The sequence below is a fragment of the Cryptomeria japonica genome, chromosome 3 (assembly GCF_030272615.1).
Source record: "Cryptomeria japonica chromosome 3, Sugi_1.0, whole genome shotgun sequence".
Classification (NCBI taxonomy): domain Eukaryota; kingdom Viridiplantae; phylum Streptophyta; class Pinopsida; order Cupressales; family Cupressaceae; genus Cryptomeria; species Cryptomeria japonica.
This window is the reverse complement of record NC_081407.1, coordinates 303,497,348-303,513,512: the sequence shown is the minus strand read 5'-3', so window position 1 is coordinate 303,513,512 and position 16,165 is coordinate 303,497,348. Positions and strand designations below refer to the sequence as shown.

General features: G+C 35.2%; 1 protein-coding gene across 3 annotated transcripts in view; it reads left to right on the top strand.

Moving 5' to 3' along the window:
* The first annotated feature begins 766 nt into the window (after positions 1–766).
* Positions 767–16,165, top strand: part of LOC131034298 (carboxyl-terminal-processing peptidase 1, chloroplastic) — a 166,835-nt gene continuing 151,436 nt past the window's right edge. The window contains exons 1-2 of one of the 3 annotated variants that reach the window (XM_057965768.2): positions 767–1,433; positions 2,983–3,102. In XM_057965768.2, coding sequence (XP_057821751.2) covers positions 972–1,433; positions 2,983–3,102 — 582 coding nt within the window. In that variant the 5' untranslated portion in view covers positions 767–971. Of the gene's footprint in view, positions 1,434–2,930; positions 3,103–16,165 lie in introns of all 3 variants that reach the window. The other 2 variants (XM_057965767.2, XM_057965769.2) reach the window with 2 other exon arrangements.

Below are 16,165 nucleotides of genomic sequence, written 5' to 3'. Positions count from 1 at the left end.
CGAACTATTATTGTGGAGTAAAGGGTCTTATGATAAAAAGAAAATTATTCTATATGATAAATTAGAATGGTGTGCAAGAAAATAAGAGCTCATATTTTTTATATTTTAGGATTCTTTGTTGCCAAAAACTAATCATGAGACAATTACCTTCATTCGAACTTCAAATTTTAAGCTTGCGCATTATCAAAAAAATCATGAAAACTTTTTCCTTATTAAAGCTCCAATTTTTTTTGAGCAACACTCATGAAACATTTTAGGAAACTCCCCTCTATGAAACACCACCCTATGTTAACATCAAAATTGAAAAAACTGTGATCCTTATTTGCCTCAAATATGGGCTAGAGGATTTATAGTTGAACATGTTCCAATTGTTGTGATACTATTTCATTCCATTTTTGTTCAATATAAAACATAATCTTAACTTTAAAGTTGTGTGTTGGTCATGAATACTCATTATTGAATGAAATGTATTCTTGAAACCTAAAAACAACAAATCATATGATGCCACATCATATTTTCTTTAAATCTTTCAAGACACTAATTTGAAATTACCACATAAAATTTTAAGAAATACAAAATTACTTAAATTAAAATATTTAACTATAGAACCCTCTTCCCTATAGAAATGACCATCGAACTAATAAATTACACAATGTCTAAGGAGTCAATAGTCATTTCCCTTCCATAAAACTTCATCTTTTAATCAGAAAAGCAAAATTCAAAAGCACATTATCGTCCCTCTTATCCATATAACGGCGGCAAAAAATTAGTGTTCCTTTTTTATTTTTCTTCAGCGAGATATATCTCTGATTAATCTTTATTCAGTGACTTAAATTTCCTTCCCTTCCAGCCAGTCGATTTAGAGTTTCTAGCTCTCTGCAAGCATCAAGTTTCAGGGTTCGAAAGAATCAACAATCGTTCCGTATAAATGCTGTAACAATTAAGGCCAAGAAGACACTCAAATTTTGAAAATGACGGAGCTGATAAAATGGAACACTCAACATACACCTAAGGCTTTTTCCTGTCTATTGCAAAAACCAGAATCCAAATTAGGAATTAAAATGAAATCCAAAGCCAATGCAAAGGTACTTAATGCACAGTTATTGTCTACTAGATTGTTTTGCAGAGAAAGCAGGGCCCGAATGGTCACCCTATTCAAGCAAGGAGAAAAAGCAATGTGGGTATTAATAACAGGAGCTGTTCTGTGTTTTGGGGATCCTGCTTATATTAGTTCTGCATTTGGGCAGAGTTTAGACTTGGGTTACACTTCAGAGATGGTGGATAAGTGCAAGGAAGAAGAGATGGCTAGAAATGCAGCAGGAGCAGAGGAAATTGTGGTTACCAATGAGGGAATTGTGGAAGAAGCTTGGAGAGTAGTCAATGAAAATTTCTTTGATGCTCGCCACCATAAGTGGTCACCTGAATCTTGGCTTGTAAGATTCTTTTTCTCTTTCCTTATAAATCTATTTCACTTTTTTCCGCTTTTGAGTATTTGCATGACTGATATAATCATGATATTCCAATTATGTAGTATCTTTTAGATTGTAGAATTCTTGGGTTGGCAAAGGGAATGTTACCAAAATCAATTTGATGGTCTGTTATAAATCTCTTGTTTTAGTTCTTCCCTAGTTATATTATTGAAATTCCGCTTTTTCTAGTTCTAGAAGCATAAAGGACTAGGAAGACATTGCTTTGAATTTTTGCTTTTGGGTCCGTGTATAATTTGAATATTACTGAATGTTTAGATTGCTTTGTTCTTTCATCGACGAAAGAAATGTTTCCAAGTTTTCTGTACAACAAGAAGGCTGCATTTGTTTTCTGACTTGGAGTATCAGAAAGAATAATATTTTTAATCTAAATCATGACATTTTATCTTGAATTTCCCGAACCATTCACTTGGAACAGCTAACCTCTTCTTGTTAATATCAATATTTACTATCACCCCTCTTCTTTGTTTTTGTAAAAATAGTTTGCACAACCTTGTGAAAATCCTTCTTTCTGGCATTAGCTTAGAGGGTTAACGACATAGGACTGGGAAGGGTTAGTTATATGTTTCCTTGGATGTGACGCAAAAGGAGAGATACTGCTGGATGGTTGTCAATAAATTTGTGTAAATTTGATGCCATGTTCTACTGATGCTGGCTAGATGATTCAATTTTAAATCTTTCTTACCACAAAACAATTATATTCTCTGACACATTTCTCGAGAGCTTGAAAGCTAAAGGAGATATTGATGAATTTGACAATTTTTCTAGTTTGGAGCCAGGATTAAGAATACTACTGTAGCCAGAGAAGCATTGAGCATTGCTTTTGATATAATGTTGAGAAGTTTCCACTAAAAGCTAGACCTAGGGAAATGTTTTGATATAAGGCATTGCTTATCCGGTAATCCCAGTACATTCTTAATTTCTTCCTTATCTGGTGTAATCAACCAAGGGCTACTTATTGAGTTTGTTTTCCACTCTAAAATAGTATTACTGTTTGCATTGATTGTAACTAATTCATGATATTGTACAGACTTACTTGCAATATGATGCTTCTTTCTTTCCATACTTGGAAAAATTCCAGGTGAGCCTGATACAAAATTCATCTTCAAAAGTATCCAATTTACTAGTCAACAGAGAGCATTGCCATGCTATTTTGTATTTGGAAATTACAACAGTAGACTCTGTTCAATGGTAGACCATGCTTTATTCTTATTGGAAGAATATACCAACTTTTAGGAGAAAAAAATGTTTTCCATTGTTTGGCATGTTCAGATTCTAGGTTTTTCAGAGTTTCTTCTTAGTTTATGATCTTTGAAAATGAAATAGCCTCACACATGGTTTTATTCATGCCATGCTCTCAACTTTCTTATCATAATTGAAATAGTCAAAATTTGGTTATGTTTTTGTTTTGATTAGTAAAATAACTATATATATTGTTCACAGGTTTTACTGTCTAATATGGTATAACTTTTATACCGGATTATGCAATTTTCAGAAGCAGAAAGAGGAGGTATTTAGGAGGCCTATTCAGACTAGATCAGCAGCTCATGACAGTATAAGAAGAATGTTAGCTACCTTAGATGATCCATATACACATTTTTTGACTCCAGAGGAGGTACAGATTTTTTTTTAAATATTTTTTTTCTAGTTTTATACCCATGATAATTTGAAACATTAATTTGACAATTACAGTGTTTCTTGAAGTTCATTTAGATCAATTATTCATTAAACATATTTTGCAACTTCCCAGCTAGGTTAAGAAGCTATAAAATGTAAAAGTTGTTAAAAAGGGATCAAAGCCAACTCCATGTTTGGTCACCAAATTTTTTCTATAATTGGGCTTTTAGGTCTTCATGATTAAGTCAGGATACATTACCTATACACAGGTTCTGGCAAAACACCTACAGTTTCCAAAAGCGAAAATACACAAACTATTACTAATCTTGCCAAGGGGTTGTAATATCCTGAATGGAATATCCATTGTAATTTTAATTTACTTACAAAATTCAAATGTTAATGGCTGTTCACAGAGCTCCTGAATTGGCTGTTGTAGACTAATAGTATTATATTTCCCTGAATCTTCCGTTTTCAAGTATTAAACAGCTACATCAAACATTAAACATTAATTATTAACTCACTTATGGAAGGGTATGACTCTTAACAAGGATGTTGGAATGATTAACCAAATGCTGCGATCTAAATGCCACAATGTTCTTATGGTTGTGACTACACAATATCTAGACAGAATTTTCAATTGGCCTCCAGAATGATATAGTTTATTAAAAACTGAAAGAATTGATTTGTCATGAAACAATGGCTTGCATGAGACTTTGGCTGTATGAAATCTAATAACAACCATTGTAATTCAGGATGATGCTGTGATCAATTAATTAACCATGGCCACAATTGGCATAAACCTCCAAATAGGCAATTCTCTTTGGCACATACACCGGAAAAAGATGTGGTTTCATAGGAAACCCATACAATCTGAAATAGGTGGAGTATTGGTTCAAATACCAATCAGAGATAACAATTATATTTGCTAATGAACAGCAAATGTTATTAATTTGGAATCTACTAGAAAATCAGTCAAATTTGCACAATGGTGATCTCCATGTGAAATCACTCCAAGGAATTGTGGGATTTTGTCCTCCAATTCCAGACCTAGAGGTTTTTTGTATTAGATGATAGAATGAGTACTGAAAAAAATGCCCCCTTCTCCTTGCTTGGCCTCTTTTAAATAGAGTTTTCCTTCAAAGAACGTACCTCTTCAAATGCCCCTTGCTTAATATATTTAAACTTTAATTATAATTTCATTTTATAACATTACTTAGCTCTTCCTTAAGGTTGGAAATTGCTTTTGTCCTTGGATTGAGATTGCATTTGTTGTGCTGGATAATTCTTTTGTTGGGTTTTACTTTTATTTTGAAGAGGGAAATTATAGTCCACCCTTTCTAAGATTGCTTGTTCTTAAACAATCACAACTAGGATGCTCCAGAATTTCTTCTCCACTTAATTGAATCTTTTTATAGTTACTAGGATCCCATATCAAACTTGGAGATTTGTGTGTCCATCCACTCGTTGTGCTTGGCTGAAAGCATCATCAAATATAACCTCCCCAAAATTGCCTCCCTAATTGTCTATAAATCTTTTGCAAATTGCAAAGCTTTCGTTAATTTCTTGAAAATCCTGTTTTGCTTAAGCTGATTTTTGCTGTGCCACTTGATGTGAATTGAACAATTTGTGCAAATAGTCTCCATAGATATGAGTGGCTGAATTGCCCCCTTAACACTGCCAAAACGGAGGTAACATCTTATTATTTGTTGCATTGAACCCTTGAGCTGTGTCCATTGAATTTTAGTATCATCCACGATGTTTTCTTTCTGCTCGTATACGATCAAACTGGATATTCTTGACCAGGTGTTCTGGTTGGTGGACTTGTCAGCAATGAAGGTATGGAACTCATAAAAAGTTTTAATATTTACATTCTTCAAAGTACCACCTGGATCCCATACCATTACGCATAAGTAATCTTGAACTCAAAGAAGATGATCTACCGTTTTTGCACTTCCTTTGAACAAAAAATTAACCAGATCCCAAATCCTTATGTATACGTACTTTCAAATCTGTACCGAAGGACCTTGCTTCCCTTCAATGTTAGTTATGCCTTTCATTCCTTCTATCTTCTTAAAATATTTTCCATTATTTTTTTTTGATTGGTAATGGGCCGAAGCCGATGAGGTGTACATACCTTACCCCCTTGTGGGATTTGAACTTGTGACCTCCCTTTCAAAAGCACAAGTTCTCCACCACTAGGCCAATTCAGTCTGTACAAAATATCTTCCATTATTGTAAAATGGAATGACTAAAATTAATTTTGTATCAAAATCAAGGGATGAACAGGATACTCACCTTCTGAAATAGGATACTTCAATACAACAATACTACCAAAGAATTTAATTTTCTCTTCACTTATCTTTTTATGTGGTGATTTTGAATTTTCAATCTTGTAGGGCAGTAACTCAAATTTCAGAAAGATTCTTTTTAATTATAGGCATTTTATATTCATCTTGATATGTCTTTTTCTTCTTGACTCCAGTAATGCAGGCATTTTGTTTGTAAGAAATTTCTACTAAACCATTTTCTATCAAGGACCCCTCACCTTCAGCTTGTATGGTAGATTCCATTTGTTCTTGCTCGGTGATTTGTTTGATTTGTTCCTTCTAAATTTTTGGTAGGTCTAGTTTTAACCCTTGTGCTTTTGGCTTACTCTCTACAAATTCTTCCTTGACCTCTTCCTCTTGTAATTTTCTCTTTGGTGTAACTGTCTGGTTCTGGTTCCAAGATCTGCTTAGTCTCGTGATTTTTATGAATCCTTCTAGGATGAATTTTACTTCTTAGTATCAACAAATCTAGAAATGTAATTCTCTTGATGACCTTTGGCTCGGATTTTAGTTCTTCTCTTCAAATGAAAGTAGGTTGTAGAGGTCTATCAACAGACCCAACAACTGTTTTCTGTGTACGATTGTTTTTTGTTATTGGCTTTTGAAGTCCTTGTTCCACTATTCTGATTTTTGAAGGCATTCATATTATTTTGCATTATGTGGAGCATCTTACCTGACAAGTCTATCATTGTATCAATCTTTTTTTCTTTATCTGATTATCAACATCCATCTCCTTTTATTAATAATTTCTAATGATAACAATCTTTTGTTTTTGCTGGCAACTCTTCTCAAACAATTCATATAACCTCCAAATTAAATTATATTGTCATCGGCATGATATTTGGACATATCAGACTTGTCTGCTAAATTGTTTGGCTTCTTTACTCATATGCCCACTCTTATCCAGCACCGAAACAAATTATTTAATGAAGTTTCCAAAATAGCTTCAAAGCCGTAGGCTTGAAAATTAGTTCCCCTATTGAACAATGGATTGCTTTTGAAGAACTTACACATCATGGAGGACTCATCTACTTCAAGAAATGGGAACCGAATTTGGCTTTTGTTGTTCTGTATGCAAGGCTCTTTGGCAATATTTGAATCAAGATAAACATAAGGGTTATTTACAGGACGGACTATCATTGATTTGTGAAGCTATCTGTTTTGGAATCTTCATTGATTACGAAGTGGCAGTAATGTGGATTTTATGCATAATTGCAAGGGGTTAACCAAATATTGGCACCATCATCAACTGTTAAATTCATGGACATATATTTTTTCAAGAGGTTATTGATTTTCTAGAGGACATACTGAGGTTTTATCATTAGTAGCATTAGGAGAAAATCTCACAGGCTAGCAAGATCTAACTTTTATACCATTGTAATATCCTGAATGGAATATCTGATCAATTTATTTTACTTCACAAAATTCAAATGTTAATGGCTGTTCACAAAGCCCCTGAATTGACTGTTGTATGTTAATAATATTGTTTTACCCCAAATATATTGTTTTCAAGTATCAAATAACTGTAAGAGTCACTAATTGACTCAATCTCCTAGGATCACTTGCAAAACCAAGATTAGCCTTCTACATGAGAGCAACAAAGAGGATGAAATGTTGGAATATGGTGCAATAACATAATAATGATATTATCACACTCAAAATGATACAATATGAATCAACACTCCCTTGTACTGTTTGAGTTGATATGAACTCATCTGAATTAACTGATAAGGGAGAGGTGAGTTTTGATTATATAGTAGAATGTGGGCATATAATTCCAAGAGGGATAATAACTCCCAAATGACCAAATTAGGTGGGAGTTGTACCAACTTGCAAAATGCCAAACATGTGGCATGACCTACTCAGAAGGAGACAACATAGTGATTACAAGAGGTGGCATAAGAGGTCAAAAGAGGGTGTGAGACTCAACCACCCATGTGTGGTTGAGAGCAACACATATAATCGATGGATTATGCCATGTGTCCTCACAGAAATCATGTCTCATATAACTTAAGTATGCTTAATAATGTGTAGGAAAAATAAATATAAAAAACCTACACTAACACCTACACCTCCCCTTAAGCATAGCTTAGGTGGATGAAAAGATGCAAAGATGGGTCCCAGCTACAAGGCCGTGTTAGGTACCCATGTACAATGATAAAACCTCTCAAAAGATGAGAAAGAGAAAACCCATAGGACAAAACTTCTCTCCAAAGAGAGTAGAAGAGAGACCATGTTGTCCCCCAATGTAGAATCTCCTGCATTGTTGGTGAATGTTTGACACAGGATGTTGAAGATGCTCCGAGATTGCCAAACAATATTTGCCCCCTTAAGAAGAAATAAAACCAATGATGTATGCAGGATATCATCCCATTCTTGAAAGGAATATGTAGGAAGAGTGATGAAGATATATGATGTCTCTAAACTCTTCTTAGGTGTCCCCATGTTGATACCAAAAGTTGTCACTATCAAATCAGGTGTTCTAGTCCCCACTGTAGAAGATGACAATTTAGAACCTTATGGAGATGGATGTAGAACAAAATCTAGAGACAAAGGTGCCTTCTTCAAATGTTGCTCAATAAAGACCACAGTCATGTCAAACTGTGAGGAATGATTGTGTGGTTAAAGAACAAGAGGGTCGAAAGGTTCCCCCTTAACATCTGAAGAAGAGGAAGTAAATTAATCAAAGAGAAGATGTATGTACTCAATAGTATCCTCCAAGTTTGCATGATAGGACTCACAAAACAAACCTACAATGTTTGGCAAGTACTCATCCCAAGTAGCTGTATTTGGAAGACAATGAATGTCCTTCTGCATTGAATCAATAGGAGCCATTGATGTAACAATACCAGAATCATCAAAACCAATAATTGATGTAGGAGATGAAATATCAACACATCTCTTGAACCTTAGTTGAAAGAATATCAAGATTCACTTGACCATATTGAATCTCCTCAAAAGTGTCCACACTAGATGCCTGAGTGTGTACATTAGTCGAAGGAACAATAGAAGAAAAATGTGAGGTGTATACTCAAGATTGATGATCTACCTCCCCAATTGCAACAATATCTCTGCTATGCAAATCTCGAATAATCATAGAATCTAGTGTGAACTCAACACTCTTTCCTTCCCCACCATGTGTTATCTGATAGATATAAAGGATATTTGTCAACAATGAGGGCACACAAAGGACATCATTGAATGATCCTTCGTTTATACGTCAATAGACCCTTTCCCACAAACACGCATAAATGTGTTGTTAGCCATCAAAATGTTTGGTGACGAACAAGTTTCAAATGAAGAGAACATACTCTGTGATGAAGCCATATGATGTGAAGCTCTAGAATCAAGGATCCATCTCCCTGACTCAGAATCTGCAATTGCAACAAGTGCTTTCCCTTTTGTTTCTTTGACTTTGAATTAGATAAAGATGATGAATCCTTTGACATAGTTGAAGTAAATTGATTTGTTCTTTGTTAAAAGATTCTTCAATTCATCAATTTGTTTTAAATAACATTGATGTTCATCATGCTTAGATTTCTTGCAATATGCATAGGGCTTCTCCTTTTTAGATGATTCTCTTTTTGAGGAAGAGGGTTCAAATTCTTTATGTGGCATGTCCTTTTTCTTCTTTTGTTTCCGATTAGGATTCCCTGTTTCTTTCTGTACCTTAGGCTCACTAGCCACCAATGCTTCTGACTTTGAAGTTTTCATGATACCCATTTGAATTAGCTTCGCTTCCTCTTGGATTAGAAGATCTGAAAATGCATGAAAAGTAGGCTGAACATATGTAGTTCCCATAGAAACCCTATTGGTACGAAAGCCAAAAACAGTCACGAAATACTCTAGACCAAGCTTGGATAACACATTGAGAATCACTTTAAATCCTCCTTGGTAATCTTGCATCCTTTAGCTGTGTTCTTAGTTGCTTAATCTTGGTAGTCTTGGATGTGGTTGAAACTTTTTGGATCAAGATTCATTAGATCATTATCAATCTGATAATCCCTAATCTTGTCAGTTTTACCATACAAATTTTCAAGAGTCTCCCAAGCCTCCTTAGGTGTCTTGCATGATTCAAGATGAAATTGTAAATCAAAAGAGACTAGTGAACAAATGTAACCAAGAGCTCTCCCATGATTGATCTCCCATTTTGCCTTAGCATTAGCATCAGAAGGTTTAGGAATAGATTCTTTTACATAGCTCGTGCAACCTTTTTCCCTTAGATAATTCTATATTGATTTTTTCCATGATTCATAATTATATGGAGTTAGGAGTTCAATTTGAGTTTTCCCCATTGTACTAACACACAACAAAAGAAATCAAAACACTACAAAATAACCCCCCCAAATTCACTCAATCAATGATCCCCCCCAAAAAATATTATGGTGGCACTTTATATACTAGTGTGTTTACATTGTTGGAGTTGTTTTCCAGAGTTTTACAATGTCCAAAATTGGACCCAAATATTGAAAGTACAAATTAATCTTAGAATCAAAACCTCAAAATAGCACCAATGTGTAGTGCTCGGAAAAATTTTAACTTTTAAAAAAAGAACCACCTCGATATGAGGTCATACGTGAAAGTTACAACCGTATGAAGTTACAAAACTGAGGATTGTCTTTCGGATCTGATGAAAACACTGAATTTTTGGAAAATCAGGATCTCTTTAGCAAAAATTGATCACTCCAATGCGAAGCCAACAAAATTTGTACCCCAAATAAAAAAAAAATTGAGTTGAAAAACTCCTTCATATGGCTGAGTTACTGCCTTCTGAATTTGAGGTGCAAAAGTGAAAACTACAACCAATGAGGGGCCTTGGTTTGCAAAAAAACTCCTTTGCCAATTTTTGCGAAACCACTGCTAAATTTGGAAAATCTCTAGTTTTGGTTGAACCACTACTATATTTACAGGAACCACCAAACAATTTAGAAGATCTGCCATATTTTAAAAAGCTCCAAATAAGCTACTAACTTTAGCATGTCTACTAAAAACCTTTTGAATTTGCACAAAGGCCGAGAATCGAGTTGTAGTAGGTATGGAGGGCACACACAAATGTTTAGGCCATCAAATTTGATTCATTGTTTGAATTTTGTTTTTGAAAGGTTTTTTAAATGTTTTAAATAATACAAAAACCATTTATTTGGGGGCCGAAGCCACCCAAACCCCTAGCTAAGGGTCAACAATGGTTTACCCCTCACGCAGCCTACACCTCTATGGGGTCCAAGGGACCGTACAAGTACCTTGGGTGCCCTGTAGGTGCTTTGGGGCCTGCGCAGGGTCATTCGTACTTCACAAGTACCAATTAATATGTTTTTTTTCTTTTTAATAATAAAAAACTTACATTTTTGAATAATAACAATTATTTTTTTTTTTTTGAAAATAATTTTTATAATGTAGGATTTTTTTTTGAATTGTACCATACTACGTGTAGGTGGGACCAATGGCTCTTCCTATTAGAAAAATTTGCCTCAAATTTGACTTTCATCAAAATATAGTGTGTTTTATGTCAAAATTTCGTCTGTTCAACCTTCTAGACTTGACGACGATGTCCTTTTTAGCTGAAAATGCACCCAGCAAAAACTCAATGCTGAATTTCTCCCAAATTCGAAGGGGTTTGCAGATTTGGAAGCTATGATATAATGTAAGAGTCACTAATGGATTCAATCTCCTAAACCAAGATTAACTTTCTACACGAGAGGAACAAAGAGGATGAAATGTTGGAATATAGTGTAATAACACAATAGTGATATTATCACACTCAAAATGATACCATATGCATCATCACTCCCTTGTATTGACTGAGTTGATATGAACTCATCTGAATTAATTGATAAGGGAGAGGTGAGGGCTGATTATATAGCAGAATGTGGGCATATAATTCCAAGAGGGATAATAACTCCCAAATGACCAAATTAGGTGGGAGTTTTACCTACTTGCAAAATGCTAAACATGGGGCATAACCTGCTCAGAAGGAGACAACGTAGTGGTTATGAGAGGTGGCATAAGAGGCCAAAATAGGGTGTGAGACTCAACCACCCATGTGTGGTTGAGAACAACACATGTAATCGATGGAGTGCGCCACGTGTCCTCACATAAACCATGTCTCATATGACTTAAGTATGCTTAATAATGTGCAGTTAAAATAAATATAAAAAAACCTGCACTAACAATAACTACAATAAATATTAAACATGAATTATCAACTCCCTAATGGAAGGTATGATTCTTCACAAAGATGTTAGAATGATTAACCAAATGCTGTGATCTAAATGCCATTAGATCTTTTGGTTGCAACTACAAAATATCTAGATAGAATTTATCATTTGGCCTCCAAAATAATATTATTACAACTGAAAGAATTAATTTGTCATAAAGCAGCTGCTTGAATGAGGTTGTGATTGTACTAAGTTTGATAACAACCACTGCAATTCAGGATGATGCTGCGATCAATCAACCATGGCCACAATTAGCAGAAACACCATTAAAAGATAACAATCAGATTTGCTGGTGAACAACAAATGTTATTAACTAGAAATATTTATCAATATCTGTAGAAAATTAGTCAAATCTGCACAATGGTGATCTCCATGTGAAATTACTCTTAGGGAATTGTGAGTTTTTAGCCTTAAATACCAAACCTAGAGGGTTTTTGTCCTTAGGGTAAATGAACTGAAGCTTCATGCTTCTACAAGGAGTAGAAATTAGATAATAGAATAATGTTAAAAAAAATTTCTCCTTGTCCTTGCTTGCCCTCTCTTAAATAGAGCTTTCCTTCAAAGGATGTACCTCTTTAAATGCTCCTTGATTAGAATTATTAAATTTTAATTATAATTTCATTTTATAATATTAGTCGACTCTTCCTTAATGTTGGAAATCATTTCTTTCCTTGTATTTTGTTAGGAAAATGGTGTCTCAACCTTGCATTTACATAAGGTTACTATTTATAGTAAGTTTTTATTTGAGCGCAAATTAGTCCGAAATATTCTCCAAAGCTTCGGATTGGCTAGATAAGGATGCTAATAAATTTTCACTACAAGATCTTGTCTAGATTTGATTATTTCAAATATTTATATATATTATAATTAAACAGCCATCCATCCACTATCCCCAAAACCTAAGAAACTTTCTGCCATCTCTAGATATGCATCCCTTGCTGCTGAATCTTGGAGAAACATTGCCTTTGAGCATGTGACATAAATTTCTTTACTTGGACTCAAAATGACCCAAAATGCAAAAAGTCAATAAATAGTACTTGGTATTGAATTTGGAAAAAGTGCATGGACTAAATGATAGAGCTCCTTAATACCTTTCCAATGCTACAAGAATGACACAAATTAGAGATCGTAGCAAAAAGTAATGAACCTGGGAGTCCAAATAGAAGGGTTGATTTTAAGCTGGAATAAATGTTAATGAGTGGTGAAATTAGGTGAATTAACCTATACCACTGCGGACTTGGCAGAACCAGCTTTCTAACAATATATGGAATGCAAGGTTACCGGGAGACTTCAGAGACGGGTATTGGTACCGGTATGACAAATTTTCAAAAACAGGAGATGGGGGGGGGGTTACTTGGAGACAACAATTTTTTAAAAATATGATTTATAATTTACAGAAAATATCATAACATCTATGTCACTCAGGGACGCGTACCCGAGCTAAAATCCCCCGTTTTCATATCGGGGATGTTTTGGGGACTTGGGGACAGTCAGGGGATGTGCCCCGCCATCCCAAAATTGAAAAATTTGTGGGAAGCGTCTTGGAAACTTGCGGATGACAATGATTCTCAAAGGGGACGTCCCCCTGTCCCTTGGACGATTGGGGACGCTTGTGACGTCCACTAACGGTCCTGGGGAGGCTCAGCCGTCCCCCTTTTCCCAACACATTTAAAAATAAAAGAAAGCTAAAATGCTTAAAAAAAACATTTTTTAATTTCTTTTTGTGGTCCCCACACCTCAGCAATAGTACCTTTCCAGGCTGGGGGATTAATTGTATTTGAGAGTGAAATATTGATGGTTGCCATTTTTGTTCAGTTTGTTTCAATAAATAGGTTATTACATATTCGAATCTAATGGTTGCCCATATTTTGGAAGGCATGTTGCATTATATTTACAAATCAGACATTTAATAAATTTTTCGGAGGTATTTTGATTAGGTGATTTTCACTGGTATGAAAGGTAAACGGGTCTGAATCATAGCCAAAAGCACTCAAAAATATGAATAACAACTTGGTAATGAATTTCACAAACATCCAAAACTTGGTAGTGCATAAAGAAGAGGTTGTAGGTCATAATAGTAATGGGATACTATCAAAATATCTTCCAACCAAAAAGAAACAATGAACTACATGCAAACAAGTGCTGGCATATTGACAATGAATTTTGAATTATGAATGCATATTGAGCATTGACAATGAATTCTGAATTATGAATGCATATTGAGTATTGACAATGAATTCTGGACACAAATGTGGTATGTTAAGGTTCTATAATGTACATATACATGCTTTATCCATGTTTTCATATGAATATAATGTACATAGACATGCTTTATCTATTCTTCATATGAACATTTAAAATTTCCCTATATATTTTAAATTTTCCCTATATTTAATATAGCCGTCCCCTTTGCCGTCACCCTGCCATCCCCAAATTTGGCAAAAAAAATTACCGTCTCAGAAACTTGTCTCGCTGTTCCCTACCGTCCCCACTCAAAAACTTGGGGTAACATAGCATAACATAGAACTTTGAAAACAAGAATAGTGGCAAAGTTTAACAAATCAATATTAACTTTCAAGTTTAAATACACAAATGTCAAATGTCATTGTGTTGAGGAGTTCAAAACTCACACTACATATTTGTTATTTCATATTAGATTATCATTACATATTGAAATCGAAAAATATTGATAGTTTGATGCTGATACACAAACGAAAATTAAAAATCAGAAATCTATCATCTACTCTGCTATGTTTGGATCATCCGTATCAAGGTCCTCAACTAGGATAGTCTCCAGATACTCATCAGTCTCTAACTTGGGTTCCTTTAAAGGTAGTAGAACTAGGAGCAATTCATTAAGGCCATTTGGTTCAACCGCTTCATCCCCCATGGCTGCAACTTCTCCATCAGGTCTAATTTGGCTCCATTTTGTTGAAGGACTCTCCATGTACCCAGGATCAACACGAGAGAGAAGACGAAGTGAGCTATGAATGTAGACCAAGTTCTCTGCTTTCTTTGACCCTAATTGGTTCCTCTTTTGTGAATGAATAAAACCACAAGTACTCCAATTCCTCTCACAAGATGAAGAGCTAGCTACTTGTGAGAACAATCTGATTGCAAATGATTGCATTTCAGGGGCTTCACCTCCATGGTTCCACCACCACTCTAAATGATCTTTCTTTGCCTGCATATCATATAGAGATTCCAAAGAAGAAAAATCACCTTGCCCACGTGAAAACTTATTCCATTGACTCCTTAAAATTGAGGCATCCTCACCTTGACTATACATCTTGTTTACTGCAGCTTAAAGTCCCTTCATTACCTCTCTATCCTCATGTGGAGCCCTCTTATTGGTCTCTTCTGTGTTATGCCATTTAGGATTTAAGGCATGGGCAGCAAAATGAAGGGGTGTGTCTAGTTTGTTCCATCTTCCATGTAACTTTGCTTCTATCAAAGGATATAAAGAAGGATCTTTTGCATTAGTTATTTTCTTACTTTTTCACACATGGAATCTATTTCTTCGTAAACTTCCCCCAGACATGGCCTATTTGAGTTTGTAAATTTAATCACCTCACATATGGGCCTAATAAAATTCACAACAAATATCACATCAGCCCTAAAACGGTCATCAAAGACCAAACCTCTCACCTCAACTGCAATATCGGATGTAGATTGCCTCCAAGCTGCCCATGCATCACTAACAACCGTGGAACACAAAGCTCCTTTGACTTCACAAAGGCGATCAAGAAGAATAAAGTAGGAAGCAAACCGTGTATCAGTTGGTTTGAGAAGTTCCACCTTGGCAAACGTACGGTAAATGACTTGTGCGTGGTGATGGTTACATATGAAAATCTATATTTTTCTGCCCTTTTCTATGAGGTTTGAAACCCACTAGAAACTGCCAATATCTTTGAGTGCATTGTTCAACGTATGCATGCAATATGGTGTCCAAAATATATGCTTGTACTTTTTTGCACCATCATATCTGTTTCTTTACAAACAAGGGGCAACATTGGTAACAACTTGGACTACATGTGATGCCCCCACTTCCTCAATGCTGTGACATAGCTGGTTATGAAGAAAATCTACATTCTTATCTTGCCCTGAATAGTCTATTGCCTTAAAAAATAAGGCCCTTTGCTACATGTCACCATGACATTAAGTAGTGGATGATTTCTAGCATTTGTCCACCCATCCATCACTATATTGCATCCTTTTGTAGAACACACTTTTTTCATTGGTGCAGTTTGTTGCTCTAGTCAATTTTTTTCTTTGTTAATTAGAGTTGTGCCAAGCTTTTCAGACCCAGGTGGTTTATACCCAGCTGGTCCATTATTGATAGCTTGGACTATCTCTCCATAGAAAGGTGAGCAAACAACATTAAACGGTATTCCATTTGCAATTGCTGCATCAGTTGCTTCTCAACCTTACACATCAAATAGCCTTCTAGTGGGGTTTGAGCTGCTAGTATGTGGTCTCTTCGAAGACTTAGATTGTTGTGCTGCTACAACACTAGAAG